The sequence below is a fragment of the Pristiophorus japonicus genome, chromosome 6 (assembly GCF_044704955.1).
Source record: "Pristiophorus japonicus isolate sPriJap1 chromosome 6, sPriJap1.hap1, whole genome shotgun sequence".
Taxonomy (NCBI): domain Eukaryota; kingdom Metazoa; phylum Chordata; class Chondrichthyes; family Pristiophoridae; genus Pristiophorus; species Pristiophorus japonicus.
The window spans coordinates 181,999,803-182,020,243 of NC_091982.1; the positions used below are offsets into that span (position 1 = coordinate 181,999,803).

The window sequence follows — 20,441 nt, forward strand, 5'->3', positions numbered from 1 at the left end:
TGGTGATGCGGAATAGCTCAAACAATACCACTTTCAGTAATGCACTGATGTGAATGACTATTTTGTCTAGTTTTCAAAAGAATAAAATGGATTTTGGCACTTCAGTCTACCCATTGCAGAGAATTGGTGCTTTCCCAGTAACTCAAAGGATGAGAGCTTTAAATAATGAAGTGATGGCTTTTGAGTGTGTTGTAAATTTCTTAACCTAATCATATTAAAGTTTGCCACAATGGCCATTGCTTTTCTAACATTATATTGGCAGTTGTTTTGATCTTTGCTGATTGATAACTTGGGTTTTGTGGTTTAGCCAAGCATTACATTATGTAGAGATAATTAGAAATGTGAAGCTTTTGTTCAGTGTTAAATAGAGCAATGTGGTCATGAGAACTAACTGGGGTGCCAATGTTTCCAGGTAATCAAACTGAATCACACAAACACATTTCAGATTTGAAATGTTACAGGGAATAAAGCTCTGACCATGCTGTTGTACACCCAATTTAATTGAAATAAATATTACAAACTAGTTCTGTATAATAGGTTTGTTCCCTAAAACTGTTTTATATTCCATTTGTTGTGTTTTCTAAAAGTGGTAATTGATTAATATAGTTTATTTTCGTTATCGTTCAAATTTTTCTCTTCGTAAAATTATGTTAAAAGTTCCTCAATATGTTTATGGGAAAATATACAAGATAACTAGTATTAGTGACAAAACTGCAATGCACTTCCGAGGGGATATAAAACACAACTCAGTGTATTTGTCTGAAGTCTTGTAGTGAAATACAAGACAAATTGAAATTGTTGTAGTGAACAATAAAAGTGTAAGAAGTCATTTGAATTTGAACATTCAAAACTTGAGTACACATGGCAAGTTCAGGAAGGTAAACAATTAACCACAGTACTTAACCTGAAAGATTCTGCATATATTTGATGCAGACATTCTTTTAAGGTTCAAATTCTAATATTGAAATATGATTTTTCAAAACCTCTCTATGTTTTCACAATAAACTCAAGAAATAAGAATTGACGTTGCAAGATCACGTACAGACTATTGTGGAAACGTTTGAGTTAGTTGCCCTGTGTATACAGAAGCAAAAACACACTAAAGACAATTTCTGAAACAAACCAGATATTTTGGTCCATGACATAAGAAAAAAAAGAACATGATAAAAACAAACTTTATAAAATATTTTAACTTTTTTTCTTTTTTCTCGCTTGCACTGTGGTTTGTATATTGTCTCCGTTGATATCTTTAATCTGATTCCCAGCTAAATCACAGATTGCCAGGATCATATTAACATCTGTGCTCTTCTGTCAGTCTCAGTGGTTTGGAGGAACAATCATGGTTGCTGAGATTTCAGCAGAATCTTGGCAGCCATTTAGAAGCCTGTTAGGGAAATCAGCAGCAAGGACCTCCTGATGTCTTGCATTTCATCTATTTATTATATATTAAAATTGCAGAGTGTGCTACAACATTCCATTTCAAAACACATTGATAATTCCTATGTCGGGCTCTGTCGATGGAAAAAAATCTTAGTGCAAGTAGATGGTCAAAGTACAGATATTACAATCAGTTAGGCCTAGAGGTGGTATTAAATGGCCCATATCCATTTTAAATCTGTCACGGTGAAATGGTAATGTTACAACAGCAACAACTGGCTATTAGAGCCCTCAGTAGTTTCCACATCCTGTGCATTGTGTTCCGCTGCATTAAGAAGGAGTGGAGGGAAGGGAGGGGCTCAGGGATGGGGGAGAACAAACATGGGGAAAACCACTTCAGAAAATGGTCTCCGCTACCCTTCCCTCTGTCTGGGAATCTTATCTCGGCAAGATGGTGTTTGCTGCCCTTCCCTTCTCCTTTGACTTCCTCGGGTGGGGGTGGGAACGGTATGTGAGCCATCTAATACTATTGGCAGTCTAATTGCATTCTCAGTGGTGAGAGAGGATTTAGTTTAAATTTACCAATTGCAATGCAGGAAAAAAAACAACCTGAGACCCCAAGAATAGAAACAAGTAAAATAAATTCAGCCATAAAACTGAAGGCAGAAAACAGAGTGGAAGAGAAATGCAAATTCACACTTTTTATTTGCAAATTCAAACAAGGATGCCCACTGTTGTGAAGCCATATGTCTACCTGATCTTCAGCTCCTTTGAAACATTTTACCATCGAGTGACCAATTCCTCTCATTATTTTTCTCAAAATGTATTACCTCATATTTTGCCGGTCCATCTGACAGCTACATGTTCAGTCTATTAATCTATATCCTGCTGATGTTTTTTACAGCCAACTCCCTATTTATGCTGCCAAATTCACTTTAACAGCACAATTTACTTTGTGAAGTCCAACATCCAGAGTAAGAGGATAGAGAAGTTGATTCAGGTTGCACATAGGTAGAATGTATGTGGGAGTACTTGAGGAGAGGGGTCTTGTGGTTTTATTAATGTTGTAGGGTGCTGTGGAAGCAGTGTGGCGGGGGGCGGTGGCGGTGGATGTGGTGGTAGTGCAGTATTATTAAAAGGCAGGTTTGTTGAAGTGTGGGAGTGTTCAGGAAGGGATCCTTAGGTGTTGGTGTAATGGTTCGGAGATTCTAGGTTGCTGGATGTGAGGAGTTTTGGGAGACAAGTGCTGGGTGCAGCAGGGGTGTAAGAGCACTGGGTAGGGAAGTTGCTGGGAAAGGGATTGCTGGGTCCTGCACAGAAAAAAACTAGTCTACATTTGTGGCTGTGATCTGGATAAAAGTTCTTTGAAGTGCTTATTGCACACTAAGAGAAGCTTGGTCAACTAGAAAGGGGTAGTCACATGAACACGAGAGTGGAAAGCGGGAATAGGGAGTAGGAATAATATGGGCCTTGGGCACATGAAGCAGGAGAGCGAATGCACAAGAGTGGCATGGGGGATGACATGGGTGCTCACTGGGAGATGGGAGTGACGAGAGGGAGTAGGAAAGACTGGTGGCGTGTGTGGGATTAACATGAGGGGAAGGGGGAAAGGTGTGGGGCTGGAGTGGTGAATCAGGGAAAATGATGCTGAAACCTTATCTAAAATTCAGGGAAAGTACAGGTACTCTGAAAGGTATTGGGAGTTGTGTCTTGCCATGTGATTAACCTAAGATACTAGATCTGAAATAAGTTAGAAGTAAGTTTTTTTTTAAATTACACTGCAATGTTAGCCAAGATTATGTAAGATCTGGAGTGCAGCTTGAACCCACAACCATCTGACTCAGATGAGAATGCTACCAATTTAGCCAATCTTTCTTGTTCTCTTGTATTCCTATATTGTGATTTATATGAAGGTAGATTATATGGAAAAATTGATGTGTTTTATTGTAGGCAGGTAATTATTTGTTTTTCTCTAACAGCTGAAGGCTATGGATAATTTAGATGGAAGCAAGTTATTTTCCCTGAAAGCATAGAAAGAAATAATTTGCATTTATATCTTACGATATTATGCTCAAAGCACTTCATAACCAATTACATTTGATGTGCAGTTATTGTATATAGGCAAATATGACAGCCAATTAGGCACAGCAAGACTCACAATTAGCAGCATCTCATCCAAAAGACAGCACTTCTAACAAGGCAGGAGTCCCTCAGTACTACATAGAAATATCAGTCAAGAGTTTGAGAAGTCACCATTTAGGATTAGAGGTTCAAAGGATACACCATAGGCAGAGGTGTCGGCCATGTAGCTCCTCGAGCCTGTTCCGCCATTTAATGAGATCATAGCTGATCTGTGACCGAGCTCCATATATGCTGGAGTTAGGCCAAGGAGTCTTCCATGTTCCCCGTGGGAACTTTTGACTCCCTACTGCACATTGTGACTTATTGCCTCTTTTGTCATCACCTGGCAGTGAATTCCAGCAAAAATATGATATTTTTATATCACTAACTTCCAGGGAATGTGGGCACCTTTTCTTATGAAACATATGTGCTACACATTACAGCCATTACAACAGTGCGTTGCATTATATCATTAAGGTATAGGATGTACATAAAGGTTCACAATTTTTAGAAAATACATGTGTTTTGTGCATTTAAGACTTGGGGACAGGGGTGGGGGAAACAGATGAGATTTCATTAATGTGAATTGGATCTAAATCATGACACTAATATTTTGGTACATAGAAGAGTATTATTAGACTGAAAAGGTCATATATATGTGCTGTGTTTATAGATAGAATTGCTGCTTTGCAATGGGTTTTGCAGTCTGGCTTGGTCTCGAGTATTTGCACCAGTTACAAAGGGCTCAAAATTGGCCAAGAGTTGCTCCATTTTTTTGGAGCAACTTGATTTTTCTGGAGTATCTTAAAAATCCCCATTTTGCACATTCAATTTGTGCCAGTGTAAGTGAGTTAGTTAGGATTTTTTTAGTTTGGTTTAGTTTTTTTCAAAAGGGAGCGTTACCAGCCACCTACAGCCGTTTTGGCCATTTAGGCTTCTTTGGACAGTTAATAGTTACTCCAAACTAACTTAGACCAGCGTATGTGGCCACTTGTGGCCGCACAAAAAACCTTTGCGGAGAGTTAAGAAATCAGCGCAGGTAAGTACATCAGAGGCCAGCAGAACTTAATGACTTGACTAAAGAATGTGAATAGGATCAAACAGCTATACAGGACATCATATGACAAACTTCGCAAAGTTAATTTACTATATGACAGAAGCATTCATGGAAGCTTAAACTACAAAAATAAAAGAAGTAAAGAGACAAAACATATTTACATAATTTTTTCAAAATATCCAACTAAAAAATAGGAGTACCTCCTTCTCATAATTCTTATGTTCTTATGCAGGAAAGTATTTTCATCAACAGGGTTAAGGAAAGTCTCCCCCCGCCCGGATCAAAACTCTTCCCTCCCCGATCAAAATTCTCCTCCCCCCACCCCCGGATCAAAACCAAAACTCTCCCCTCCCCCCCCTCACCCCCACCCCGGATCAAAACTCTTCTCCTACACGATCAAAACTCCTTTCCTCCCCCCCCCCCCCCACCCCCACCCCGGATCAAAACTCTCCCCACACCAACCTGTTTGTTGTGGCCTTCTAGCCTGGGAAGGCAGCAGGCCACTCAGCCCGGGATAGGGGCGGGACGCATCGGGTCCCACACTGCAGCACGCACACAGAGGCTGGGGGCAGGAGCTACTGCACATGTGCGCACACTCCAACGTGCATGTGCAGAGCTGCTGGCACTGTTTCTGGCACAGGGCCCTAGCTCTGCCCCCCCACAAACGGCTGGCCATGCCGCGCCAAGCCCCGGGAGAGGCAACACAGCAGCCAGAATCAAGGGAGATTTTTTAGATGCCGTTTTCAGCCCAGAAAGTCGGCGTATCTCTGGTGAGTGCACCGAAAAAAGGGGTGGGCCAAATTTGAGCCCAATACTGACAAGAATTCAAAGCTGTGACAGTAATAGGCAATGCCCACATTTTACAGTCGAAATATAAAGTGGGATCAATGATTAACCATTTCTCCATTCTGCCTCATTTGTTTATTTATTACACACAAATGAATGGTTCCTCATTCAGAGGAGATGGAGCGAAAAGGGAAAGCGTGAAAGGATTACTGGACATAGTGTTAGACTTTCGGCACATCATCGCCCATATAAGCACTGAGATTCAGGCTATCGCCGATTTTTGATGAAAAATGGAAACGAGCACTTGATTAGAGCCTATTTATCGCCGGCGCAACTTTTGGCATACAGGAATGAGCTGCATCGCCTGGCCTATTTAAAAAAAAAAGATGACGTCATCCTCGTGCAAGGCCGAAAATACTGTTTATAATGGAAACTAGCGCCCAATTATCGCCCAGATGATCACCGAGCGCTACTTTTGGCATTTCGCCCATAATTCGCCCAAATGATTGCTGGCCCAAAAAGACGCTGAAGAAAAGCTGCAATCACCTGACCTTAACTCAGCACTATGGACGCCATTTTGTAACTTGGAGGATCTTTAATAAAAAGCTGCTTGAAGTGCTTGTCAGGAGAAGCACTTTGTAAGTGATTTTTAAGGGTGTTTTTGACTCTTGCCAATCATCTACTTACATTTGTATTTGTTGAGGACAAATTAGGGGCATTTATAATGTGGCCTGTAATTTCTCAACCAATATTGATGACTAATCACATGCTGCAGAATAGAGATGGGAGAAGGTTTATTGAAGAGCATTATGGGCCCCATCAAAGAGCTGGCAGAGGAGGAGGAGACGTTCTCCCCAACGCATTTACAGGGATAAGCAATCATACCTGTCCAATAACACGTGCATTAGAAGGTTGCGATTCTGAAAGGAGGTCATCAGTGAGATATGCCAGCTAATTAAGGGAAACATGCTGCCTACCAGCACCATCAGGACCACATTGCCTATTGAGGTTAAAGTTATTGCGGCACTTTCCTTCTATGCATCGGGCTCCTTTCAGACCTCAGCTGACGACATTTGCAATATCTCTCAGCACGGCACACATTGCTGCATTTGACAGGTGACTGAAGCCCTTTACGCACGCAGGATGGACTTTATAAACTTCCCTATAATCAGGGAGGCATAGACTGAGAGAGCTTTGGGTTTCTCGAGAATAGCAAACTTCCCCAAGGTGCAAGGAGCAATAGACTATGCACATCGCCCTGAGAGCACCTTTACAGGATGCAGAGGTGTTTCGGATCCGAAAGGAATTCCACTCCCTGAATGTGCAGCTCGTTGTCGACCACAAGCAAATAATCATGGCAGTAAATGCATATTTTCCAGGGAGCATCCATGATGTGCACATCTTGCGTAAGAGCACTGTCTCTGACCTGTTTAAGAGTCAGCCACAAGGTCACGGTTGGATGCTGGGGGATAAAGGATATGGCCTTGCCAGCTGGCTCATGATCCCCCTGTGTAAGCCCCAGACAGAAGCCAAGAAAGCCGAGAAGCGCTGCAATGAAAGCCATATAGCTACACGCAGTATTGTGAACAAGACAATTGGAGTTCTGAAGCAACGCTTCAGATGCCTGGACCACTCAGGAGGCAACTTACAATACCACCCTGAGCAGGTCGCTGAGTTCATTGTGGTGTGCGGCATGTTGCATAACCTAGCTATCAGGAGAGGACAACAATTGCCAGATGGGATCGCCTGTCCACCTCAGGAGAGAGGGGAGGCGGAAGAGGACAATCAGCCTGGCGATTAATCCATGGCCCCACGCCCCCCCGCCCCCCACTGGAAAAGCCCCATGGTAGTTATGCAGCTGCAAAACTCTTGCGTCAGCAGTTCATAAATGAAAGTTTGCGTGAAGTTACGTTTCATCCTTGCCTGGCCATGGTCATTGTTTCCAACCATTGTATTAATGTTTATTTTACGTTATTAGAAGACACTTCACAACAATTGTAAACGTAAATAAAAATGTTTAATAATTTAATGTAATTTTAAATTTTTTTTAACAAACATATATAACACCCAACCCCCAACAGTGAACAACATTTTTAACAGAACAATATCATAACACCCTCTCACCATTCCCCAACAGTCAACATTCAACATATTTTTTTTAATAACAACAATAATATACAGCCACCCTCCCTACCTGCGGCCACGCTTCCCTCCTGTACCTTGACCCCCCCCGTCATAATCCCCCGTTTCCCACGTACTCCCCGAGTAATGGGACCAGGATGTCTTGCAGCAGAGCACCTCAAGGCCTGCTGCTGTGGGGGGGTGATGTCAGTAGAATGACCTCAGTGGCTGGAGGAGACGACGTTTGCAAAGAAATGTCTTCCGAGTCAGAAGGAAGTTCTTCCTCCTGTCTCGCATCTATCGTGGTGGTTGGTGGTACGGCACCTTGGGGTGCAGTGTCGTATCCCGAAACACTCGCATGCCGCAAGACATCGACAGAGTCGGTCATTCGTCCCATTGCCACAACTATCTGCTCCATGCCCACCGTTACTCTCGCAGACAGTGTGACAGTGTTGCCGGACAAACCACCAAGCGCCTGGAGGAGTTCTCGACCTACGTCGACGCTTGCCCTCGACAGCGACACCATGTCCTCATTGACATCTGCCCGTCGCAGTGCGTGCCTACCTCGCCAACTCAACCTCCGTGTGGTCGGCGTGGGCACTGGACGTCTTGGAGTGGCCTGCTGCAAGCCGCTTGGCCCCGCTACTTCATCTGTTGAGGAAGACATGGCCACAGATACTACAGATGAAAAATCAGGCTCTGTTTCGTTCTCCTCCTCACTTTGGTGTTCGTCACCCGTGGTGATGACGACCTGCAGCAGTACAAGTATTGCTGCAGGGGCCTCCCTTTGCAGCTGGGGAGCCGGAAAACATAATTGAGGTTATTAGAAGAGAAGGGGAGACATGAGATTGCTTGCGCTGCGCAGGCATATGTACGAGGAGCAACACTACTGCAATAAATGTGAAAGATGGACGTTACATATGATTAACGTGAGAGTACTGAAACTGCGTGCATATAACATTACATCATTCATATATTAGAATGAAATGCCATTAAATGACTTTAAATTACACTGGTTTACTACTGCTTAACACATTACTCAAGTGGCGCAACGACAGGATCTGCAACACCACGGGTGGCAGAACGATTATGGGTGCCCATAAATGCTGCGGCACATTCTTCCAGGCCCATCAAAGAGTGCAGCTCAGCAGTGCCTCCTCCGGTCCGCCTCCGCTCAGCATGATTCTTAGATATCTTCTTCTGCAAACGTGACAAGAGCATGGCATAAGCTAATTGACTAGGTACTATTCGGGAAACACAACAGATATTGTAATCCACAATTAGTCACCTACATGCTATTCATCATTGACGTTAACAATTTATGCTAATACGGTTTGTATCTACAATGGATCATAACATCTACGTTCAGAGAAAATATTTAATAAGATCATGTTTATGAATTAATGCTGGACACCAAACATCTCACGTTCAACCTCCAGGAAAAGCCCCATCCACGGACCATGACATTCGGCGCCTGAGGGGAGGTAGACATTTTATTTTAATCAATAGAGGTCCCCCAGGGGGATGGGAATCAGGGCCGCTGGTGAGCTCAGCAATGACAGGACTGTAATGGGAGGGGGCACCGTGTCCATTGGCTGTGCTCGGAGACCTCCGTGTGGCCAGACCAAATGTCCCTAAGTGTCCCAGGGCAGACAGTGAGCCAGGGCAGCTGTCTCCCAATCCAGGCTGGGTCACTGTGTGAGTGACAGCAGCCAGAGAGACTCTCACAGTTTGGGTAAAGGTGACCGGACCCCTCAGTGCTCAGTCGTGCCCCATCCACCAACGTAACCAAAAAGGAGACGGTGCCCAAGGTAAAGACTTTCTTACAGGACACAAGAATTCTCCTAAACTAAAGTTGTAGAAATGCCGAATGTTTGCGGTCTGTCTGTTTCTAGTCATTCATTTAAATAATCATTAATACTGTTGATTAAATGTAAGGCATCTCAGCAAAATTAGACTTAAAGGGCGCAGGTTCCGATCCCAATCCAAATCTTTGCAGGGAAGCTACCCAAGATTACCCAGCTTAATTACAATCCGGCAGATTTACATTCTAATTAATGAGTCAGTGCATCATTACAATTTAAAATGTAATAATTTAATACTTTTGCCGATTCAGCCAGACTGTTTTACCTCTTGCGGCACTGGGCCAGACTGTTCCACTGCTTGCAGCACTAGTCTGCCTCATGCTTATCGTGGGCCACCAATGAGACTACGGCGGCAATATCGCCCCATACTTTTTAATGTGTGCGGGAGGGAGGTTTCCTACGCCCACCCCGGGATAATTGGCCCCACCAATTTTCTACCTCATTAACGAGGGCCTCATTGGCCTCATCAGAGAAGGCTTTCACCCTCCTGACAACTCCTGCTGCATGTGACTATCGCTCAATTGGTCTGACATTTTTCACCCTCCACACTTATTCTCAGCTTCCTTCTCTCTCTCCCTCTCTGTCAGTCTTCTGAGCATGTGCAGATGACCCCCGAACTTCCAAATTGCGGGAAAAGTTCTTTGCTAAAAAAAAAACACGCATGCGCAGAACGGCCATTACTATGGATACTCACCTTCCACGACTGACTACATCGCTAAGGCCCATTTCACATCACTAAGGCTATTGCCCAAATGAAAAAGGCGAAACTAGCAGTTTTAAAAATGGGGGATATTCCAGCGATCCTGAAAAATAAAAAAAGCACTAAGGTTGGAAATATCATGTATTGTTGGGCGATAGCGATCATAGTGGAAAATCTAGCCCATAGAGTTGCCAGCCCTGGTTTGAGGTACTCCTGGATCATATGATGCCTAATCACGTAGCATCTGCAAATGTAACATTTTCCTTAAAGATTGGATCCCCTGTAGTTGAGTATCTTTGCTCATGGTTTCATGCCAGCAGGCGTTGTGCGAGAAGTTCCGAGAACCTGCCACTCACGAGCAGGTGAAGAAGGGAAACGAAAGTCAGGGCAGAGATGGGGAGAGATTTGCAGAAGGTGGAAGCCAGAGATGGGAGGAACTTTGATCCTACCAGTAGCAACTCACTGAAATTGCACCTATAACTATTAGGAATACTGGTAACCATCAAGTTACCCCTACTAGTAATCCTCGAACCCGCTGACCTTCACCCTGTAACTATAGCCAGAATCCCCCTGCACAAGGTGTGGTCTGGCTCCACAGTCGATGCCACTATAATAGGCCTTAACCCGCTCCTTATATCCTTGGAGGACTCGGGTTTTGTGTGAAGGCGACAACTCTGAACTGAGAGCTTCAGTCTGAGCCAATCTGTACTTGGATTTCACAGGTCAAAATCAATCACACAGACCAACCTGAACCAGCAAAGAGATTGCACAAAAGGCATCAGGCTTGGTGCTTGGACACATCTCACAGGGTAAATCGCCCTAAACTCAGCTCAGCATCAACATTTTGAAACCACTCTCTGGGCTTGGACTCTATAAAAGAGAGTTCACAAACAATGATAGCAATTATAGCACAGGAAGAGGCCACTTGGCCCCTGGTGCTTGTGCCAATGCTGGCACTTTCTCCTGTAATGCCATTCCCTCCCCAGATACTTTTATATTCCTCCTTTGCAAGTACTTAAGAACATAAGAAATAGGAGCAGGAGTAGGCCATTCGGCCCTTTGAGCCTGTTCTGTCATTCAGTAAGATCATGGCTGATCTTCTACCTCAACTCAACCTTCCCATATCCCTTGGTTCCCTTAGTATCTAAAGCTCTATCGATCTCTGTCTTGAATATACTCAACGACTGAGCATCCACACCCTCTGTCGCTAATAATAGATTCTAGCATTTCCCTATTACTAATGTCAGGCTAACTGGTCTATAGTTACCTGTTTTCTCTCTCCCTCCTTTCTTGAAAAGCGGGGTTACATTTGCTACCTTCCAATCCCATTCCCTTTGAAATTATATTCTAGTCTTTGCCTCAATAGTCACTTGTGGTGAAGTATTCCATGATCTAAAGGCCTTCCGTTCAAAAACCTTCCTCCTTGGACTATTTCACTATTTACCCATAGTAAAGTCCCCAGGTTTCATTCATCCCTTTACTGGCTGCTCCTCTCTCTTGGCACCACTACCACTCGCCACATTGCTGCTGTTCCCGGCAGGAAATGCTGAACCTCACAACCATCCCATTCCTCTATTCCCCAATCTCCCACTTTTACCTGAACCCTCATTCTCCAGTCTCCTTTCCCCGACTCCCAGTTCCTTGTGTCCCTCTCCCCTTACCCCTCAGTTTGCTGTCATTCTATTCCCATTGACCCCAGTCACACTCCCTTCCCCCTTCCCTCGAGCCTCAATCCTCTACCCTTTAGTTCTTGTTTACCCTCTTCCAATCGTGCCCCGGACTTCTCCACAATCTGCCTCTCTCTGTCTGTGCCCCCCACCAAAAGCCTCCAAGCTATTTCTCCACCAGACAACCCCGTTGCCGGTCACCCCAAAGCTCTGTACAGCGGCAGCCAGTCATAGAGAAGGGGCTCAGCTGCTGCGACAACAAATTTAAAGGGCAAATTTCTCCCAGGCTGTTAGCAGCAGTTCCCAGGAGATTCGTGCCCCATTCTGGGAGACTCCCAGACAATCCTGGAGGGTTATCAACCCTAAGTCGACTGCATTTGAGAGAATTACTTGTAGATTGTTTGCATTCAGTCTGATATCTACATTAATAAGTAGAAGTTAATTATGATCTTGAACTCCTTTATTTGAAATGAACAATTCAAGATCATGGACCAGATGATCTTTACTTGTCTGTCATTGTTCGTATGTTTTGTATATAAGTGAAGTTACCACACTTCATTCAGGTGGAAAGTTCAGGAGAATGACTAGTAACTGGACAATTTAAAACATTTCCACAAAGAAATAAGGCGATCCCACAGAAAGAATGTCTCAGTTAAGTTACACTAAGTTGTTCCATTCAATGTGACATTCACCAATACCATTTAGTCCATACTAGCAGTTTGTTCTTTACCTGCAGCATCTTCATGTCTATCTGTATCTAGGTAATTGGCTCATTGGAGCTCCCTCACAGGAATCTAGTATGTGCTGAACATTCTTGGAAATTTGGGGATCCTCACCAATTATGGCAAATCCCAGTTGATGCCAATCAATTTATAGATGTTGACTCCAGATAGTTCTGGGGAAGAACATGCTACTACTAGACCAAGTCAGGACCATGCGACCCAAATCTTTCACCATATGTTCAATTGTAAAATTTCAGTTGAAGTACATGCCGTGGTATCGGCTTCATGAAAACAACTAAAACTGTGCAGTTAATTACACATTGCCAGAACTATCATTGTTGCTCTAATTTTTACTTGTATTATTTACCCTATTGTGGTGGGCGTATTTTTAGGCTAAATCTATTTTTTTGACCAAATTTTTATCTGAATTGTATTTATTTTGGACCGTAATTTTGCCTGTTTCTTCCTTTGAAAAAAATAGAATTCTGTTGAACTGGTTACAATATATGGGGGCCATGGAGGGCCAGGGGGTCTGTTACATATAGGGAGGTAGGTCGTAAGATGTATTTTGTTTCATTGTTCAGCTGCTTATAACTACTAAGAAAAATAGAGGCATGTTATGCTGATCCTATATCTATATCTTGGGCTTCTTTTGACTCATTTGCAAGGACGGTGCATGGAGTAATTTACATGGTTTTGCAAAGCATTGTTTTGCCTTGTTTTGTGAGTTCAAGTAAATAAACCCTTCAGCACTTCAAAATTAGATCATCATTACACAGCCAAGTTTTCTGTTTCATTTTGATATAATCTATTTAAATGAGGACAGTGCAAAATGTGCAGTCTTCCTTTCTTTGAATGTAGAGCAAAGATTCCCTTCCTTTCAACAAAACTTGCATTTATTGGAACATTGTAAGAGGAGTAGGCCATTTAGCTCCTCGAGCTTGTTCTGCCATTCAATGAGATCATGGCTAAGCTGTGACCTAACTCCATACATAGTGCTTTTAACATAGTGAAATGTCCCAAGGTGCTTCACAGGAGTGTAATCAGACAAAGAAATTGGTGGAGTGAAGGAAGTTGGGGATGCACAAGATGCCAAGTTTAGAGGAACGTAGAGTTCTAGAAGGGTTGTAGGGCTGGAGGAGATTACAAAGATAAGGAAGGATGAGATCATGGATGGATTTGAACACGGATGAGAATTTTAAGTTTGAGGCGTGGTGGCTAGCAAGCCACTGTAACTCAGCAAACATAGGGTGAGCAGGACTTGGTACGAGTTAGGCTACGGGCAGCAGAGTTTTGGATGAGCTTAAGTGTTTGGAGGATGGAAGATTGTCGAGTCTAGAGGTAACAAAACCATGGATGAGGGTTTTAACAGCAGATAGGCTGAGGCAAGGGTGAAGACGGGCGATATAGGATGTCATTTGTGACTTTGATTAGGACTGTTTCAGTGCTGTGGCAAGGATGGAAACTTGATTGAAGAGATTAAAACTTGTGGGAGAGATGGGCATGTATTTGAGAGGCAACAACACATTCAAAGACTTTGGAGAGGAAACGGAAGTTGGAGATGCGAGGACAGAGGAGTCTCGGGTAGACTATTTTGAGGATGGGGATTATGACGGCAAATTTGAAAGGGAGCAAAACCATACCAGAGAGGAGACGGAACTAGCTACAATACATGGGGGCCATGGAGGGAAATTGGATGGTCAGCACTTTAGTGCGAGTGGAGTCCCCCTTATTGCTTTCTCTGACCTGGAGCACTTTGTGCTTACTGCTTTTCTACAGGTTACTAGATCAACAGGGTTTTTCTACTGCAACTTTTTTTCAAAAGAACTAAACCTTTTGTGTGGTAGGGTTGAAAAAGAGCATTTCCTTGTACATCTCTTGCACACTGCAAAAACTTCAAAGGCTCAATCTCAGTGGTTCTGGCAACGTTTCTGCCATTTGGATGAAAACATATTCATTTGTAGATGGAGATTACACTACATTCAAAGAATGAGTAAGCCCACACTAACTGTTAAGTAATCTATGCTCTCATTTTTATAGGAATAATTTTCTACTTTTAATTGTAATTGTATTGTAGACATTTGGCAAAACTGAAAATGTTCCTTTATTTTAGTTTGAAACATTATCGAGTGCGATTGAATCTTTTACAGTTGAAGATCGCCTTTACCTTGGATAGAGAGACAGGAATGCCTCAAGGATGCTACGTCTATCAGTATAAGGACAGCAACAGGTAAGTTGTTCTTGTAGGAAGCTCTAGCAGCATTTCTTCATATTTTAATCAGCTGACAATTTTGCTGTTGAATTACCTTAAATAGCATGTGGTGAAAAATTGAAAAAAAATTGTACTATTGCAAGTCCGTGGGTAAACACATCACATTTCCCATTTGTATCCTTTCTGAGAACTGTTTTATAATGTGTATCTTTGTGCAATAATGTAGCAAGTTTCAGGCATTGGGAGAGTTTTTGAACTTTTTTTTATTTCATCAATTTTGGGAATATAATGATGAAGCTCAGTTTAGAGCACAAAGAGCCACTATGTCATTTTTGCTGCTCTGATCTCCCATGATCAAAGTTGATTTTTGAGAGATGGCAAAGTTGGTGGAGAGTTTACAATGTTAACTTTGGTTCTGTAAATTAATCATCATAGGAAAATTTAAGATGGAATCATAGAATCATAGAATGGTTACAACACAGAAGGAGGCCATTCGGCCCGTCGAGTCCTTGCCGGCTCACTGCAAGAGCACTTCAGCTAGTCCCACTCCCCCGCTCTTTCCCCATAGCCCTGCAAATTTTTTTCCTTCAGGTACTTATCCAATTCCCTTTTGAAAGCCACGATTGAGTCTGCCTCCACTACCCTTTCAGGCAGTGCATTCCAGATCCCAACCACTCGCTGCGTAAAAAAAGTTTTTCCTCCTTCCACTTTTGCCAATCACCTTAAATCTGTGCCCTCTGGTTCTCGACCCTTCCGCCAAGGGGAACAGTTTCTCTCTCTACTCTGTCTTGACCCTTCATGATTTTGTACATCTCTATCAAATCTCCTCTCAACCATCTCTGCTCTAAGGAGAACAACCCCAGCTACTCCAGTCTATCCACGTAACTGAAGTCCCTCATCGCTGGAATCATTCTCGTAAATTTTTTCTGCACCCTCTCTAAGGCCTTCACATCCTTCCTAAAGTACAGTGCCCAGAATTGGACACAATACTCCAGTTAAGCCTGAACCAGTGTTTTATAAAGGTTCATCATAACTTTCTTGCTTTTGTACTCTATGCCTCTATTTATGAAGCCCAGGATTCCATATGCTTTTTTAACCGCTTTGTCAACCTGCCCTGCCACCTTCTACGATTTATGCACATATACCCCCAGATCTCTCTATTCATGCACCTCCTTTGGGATTGTACCCTTTAGTTTATATTGCCTCTCCTCATTCTTCCGACCAAAAAGGTGAAGGAATGAGTGTGAGAAAGGATTAAGTGTTTGCCTGAGTTAGCTTCCAATGTAGAAATAAAGAATAAGATTAAAAACCTATGCTGTGATTCTTTCCTATCCACTCTTGCTTATTGAGCCTGTCCATGGGGGATTGAAGGTTCCTACAACCTGCAGATAAGACTGATTTTGAAACAAATGCATTCCTTTGTTATAGTGAAATTTCACGAACATGAATAAACCTCTATTGACCATTGCTCTTTCAGAGCAAATACACTTTAAAATGTACACAAGACAGGAAATGTACTAAGTAGCTGGGCCCCCTTCTTGAAGGACAGTATAACAAGAACCCACTCACAAACCCTGTAACACAACCTCACAGACGAAAGGACAGGATGATACAAGAAGAATGATTGTTAAGTACACTCCCACCTGCTTCAGATGCTGAAGAATAGTGAGCCAACCTAACAACACCATGGAGAAGATAATGAGTGTCCCTATCCCCTCCCCCCCACCCCCCTCTCCTCATGTCCTATTCTAGAAGTGTGTAATGCAGCTCGTATATACAATGTGTAAGCAGACTCGTTGTATTGAAGATTCTCTTGCGAGTGCATTGTAAGCAAAACTTACTGCAACTGCAATATGTAAAGCATAACATTCTGAAAATTAAAGGAAACCTGAAGGAAGTGTGGTAAAATGAGAACAACTGCTATGCACAGAAATACAGTTGAAGTTTCCAGCCATTACTTGGCTATTTTTGGCAACAAAAATGTTTCCATTGTAGATTTCACTGAGTTTAATAGAATGCCAAGACAGTGCAACATACTACTTTCACAATGGAAAAACACAACCCAGTGTCATTTCACACATATTGGAGAGTAATTTATTTAAATACATAGATTCTAGTAAAAGTATTGTTATAGATGTAAGTGTGATGCTTGTTGTTACCACTTTGATTTTATTGCTTATCTGAGGCTATTTCTTAATACATTCTTCCTGATGAAATGAGGAATAACATCTATTATATACAAATATTAAGGAGGATGTGTTAAAGCTTTACTTAAAATTACATTTAGTTTCTACATTTCTCTGTAGTATTTAGAACAGGTCTTTGTGCGTTTCTTTTGTTAAGGTATCTGAAAAAAAAAATTGTACACAGTGCTTTGTGTCATTGTGTTAATTACTGCTTGAAAATTCTTTGGGGCCAAGTTTCGGCCTGAGTTGCTCCTGTTTTTTTGGAGCAACTGGTTTAGAATGGAGTATCTTAGAAATTTGAATTCTCGGCATTTAGTTTGCTCCAGTTCTAGTCAGTTAGAACAGTTTCACTTTGGAACAGAATTTTTTTTTCAAAAGGGGGCGTGTCCAGCCACTTACGCCTGTTTTCAAAGTTTAGGCAGTGAAAACTTACTCCAAACTAACTTAGAATGGAGTAAGTAAAGTTTTTTGTACGTTCGAAAAAACCTTGTCTACACTTTAGAAAATCAGGCGCAGGTTACAAATTAGGCGAAGGGAATGGTGGGCGGGGGGAGTCATTAAATTCTACAATCAATCCTTAGTTATACTTATACAAATATTATACAAATAAATCCAACCTGAATAAAAATTTATAAGCAAAAAAAAATTAAATAAACCATGTTCCTACCTGTGTGAAACAGCAGCAGCCTTCGAGCTGCTGTGCTTCAGGCAGGCCTTTCATGTTGGAGACAGGCAGGGGTGTGGCGTCAGTGTCTCGACGGCAGCCCCAACAGCGGCAGCAAGCAGCCTTTGAGCTGAGCTGCGGTGCTTCAGGCAGGCCGTCATTCTCTTAGTGGCTGGCCGCGAAGAATCAACACCAGATGGACGTGAGGCCATTCGGCCATGGGATAGCAGTGGCGTCAGTGGCTGGCCGGCAGCCGAAGAACCAACACCGGACGCACGCAGCTCTTTAAGGTGCTTGAGGACATTCGGCCACGCTTTAGGGGCGGCATCAGTGGCTCGACGGCAGCCGAAGATACAGCAGCAGCCTTCGAGCTGTGAGGGGGACTGAGGCCATTTGGACAGGGAGAGGTAGCCACAGAGACAGTTTTATACTTAAATTTTCAGAATGGATGCTGCATTGTCAACACCACGTATTATGCAATGGTTCGCCATCAATTCACTGCATAGGAGAGAATTGATTAGAGCTCACCGCGCCAGGAACGTCGTAGCCCGTAGGTTGATGGGCAGGAGACCTTACCCACGTCGACAATATCGAGCCAGGCGCTTGTACCTGGACATGAGCGAGGCTGATTGTGTGTAAAGGCTGCGTTTTCGCAGAGAAGTTGTCGTTGAGATCTGTGATATGGTGAGAGCAGATTTGCAGCCCAGAATCAGAACGCCAACTGCCCTGTCATTTGCAGTGAAGGTAACAGCTGCACTTTCTTTCTATGCCTCGGGATCGTTTCAGGCTACAACTGGAGATGTGTGTGCCATCTTTCAACGTGCAATACATGCCTGCGTTTACCAGGTCACGGCTGCACTGTATGCGCGAAGGAATGACTTCATCAATTTCCCAATGACCGCACAAGCGATCCATGAGAGGGCTGTGGGCTTCTTCAGGATTGCCGGCTTCCCAAAGATACAGGGCTGCATTGATTGTACCTACATAGCCTTGCGAGCACCTGTGGAGGATTCTGAGCAGTACCGAAATAGGAAAGGTTTCCACTCTATCAATGTGCAGCTCGTGTGTGACGACAAGCAGCGCATCATGTCAGTCGATGCGAGATACCCTGGCAGCACCCATGATGCGTTCATCCTACGCGACAGCGTTCTATCTGACATGTTTGAGCAGCAGCCAGAAGGGCAGAGCTGGCTACTGGGAGACAAAGGGTACGGCCTGACTACCTGGCTCATGACGCCCCTACGTGTGACACGGACAGAAGCTGACCGTCAATACAACATGGCGCACATTGCGACGCGCAGCATCATTGAGAAGACCATTGGCATATTGAAACAGCGATTCCGATGCCTGGACCATTCTGGAGGACACTTGCTATACTCGCCTCAGATTGTCGATCACTTCACTGTTGTGTGCTGCATGCTTCATAACTTAGCCATCATGAGACAGCAGGAGCTGGTAGTGGAACCAGAAAACCTACGTGAGGGCCAGTGCATGATGATAGTATTACGGAACAGCAGGATGTGGATGATGACGCCGATCAGGAAAGCATGCAAGTGCCTGATGCCGGAGCACGAGGTCGGAGGAGGGCCATCAATCGTGCCCCTTTAACGATTGCTCGAGCCTTGCACCAGCAGCTCATCCGTGAATGCTTCAACTACTGATGCCTGAGGGCTCTGTGACCACTGTTGTGCATGGACATGTTTATTCTTTGCAGTTGTTCCTACGTTGTGTTGTGTTAATGGAACATGAAACAGTTTTAATGAAAAAATATTTTATTGAAAAGTTAACGTCACTGTAATAAAATATTTGTTGTGTCAAACTATACTTTTTAATATGACTCTTGAAGATCACTTAAAAACTTTAAGATCACTTATAAACTTACAAAACTTACAAAACAGTTTCAATGTGAAAAATCTTACACTCTGAAGAACACTTAAACTTCAGGATCACTTTTTAGGTGCAAAATTAAATAAGATACAAAAAAATGTGAGAGCATTTACACTATAAGATCACTTAAAAACCATAAGATCCCTTATAAGTTGTAAAGTTACAAAACTTACAAAACAATTTCAATTTGAAAAATGCTACTACAGCTACATCAAGAACAAGAACAAAAGCAGCAAAGAAAGGCTGCAACCATCTCTCATCCATATCTCAGTGAATGTTCACTTCCTCATGGGGGTGTCATTTGATTGGCCGGGCTGTGTGCCCTTATTATTGCAGCAGCTACCTCAACCAGGCCCTCCCTGACGACACTTGCATGCCCTCGCTGATGGCCTGTGTTGTCACTTGCATGCCCTCCCTGACGGCCTGTGCCGTCAATTCCACTCCCTCGGACATTCCCTCCCTAAGTTCCCGTGTCATTACTGCTATTTCTCCCGTCAGGACCGTCAACTCTTCACCCACTGCACTGACGCCACCGATGAGTGATCAGGTAAGCTCATTGGTCTCCATACCCAATGCCACAACCTGAGTCGCATCTGTTGCACGGTGCATCTTAGGAGAGCGTGCCTCCAATCTCCTTCTCCTCTGCCTGGGTCTGCCTCGTGGCACCACTACATTGGGAGGCGCGGGCACGGACGGTGGGACGCTCGGTGTTGCAAGCGGCACCACTACACAGGGAGGCGCGGGCTGGAACGGTGGGATGCTCTGTGTTGCAGACGGCAGAACTAGAGGAGAGGCTCAGGCTGGAACGGTGGGATGCTCTGTGTTGCAGAAGGCAGTACTAAAGGGAGAGACTCGAGCTGGAACGGTGGGATGCTCTGTGTTGCAGACGGCAGTACTAGAGAGAGAGGCTCGGGCTGGGATGGTGGAGCGCTCGGTGTTCAAGACGACAGCACTCGAGTGCGAGCTGTGGGCTGGAATGTTGGACGAATGGGTGTAAACTGCTCCATGATATCAGCAGCAGCACTGGGACCTGCAGCGTTGGAATCAAAACCATAGCAGGTGGAACCAGAACCTAT

The 20,441-nt window shown here is 43.6% G+C and overlaps 1 protein-coding gene across 3 annotated transcripts in view; it reads left to right on the forward strand.

Moving 5' to 3' along the window:
• Positions 1-20,441, forward strand: part of dis3l2 (DIS3 like 3'-5' exoribonuclease 2) — a 437,600-nt gene that overhangs the window by 288,990 nt on the left and 128,169 nt on the right. For all 3 annotated transcript variants that reach the window (XM_070883462.1, XM_070883465.1, XM_070883463.1), the window contains exon 14: positions 14,567-14,646. In XM_070883462.1, coding sequence (XP_070739563.1) covers positions 14,567-14,646 — 80 coding nt within the window. The remainder of the gene's footprint in view (positions 1-14,566; positions 14,647-20,441) is intronic.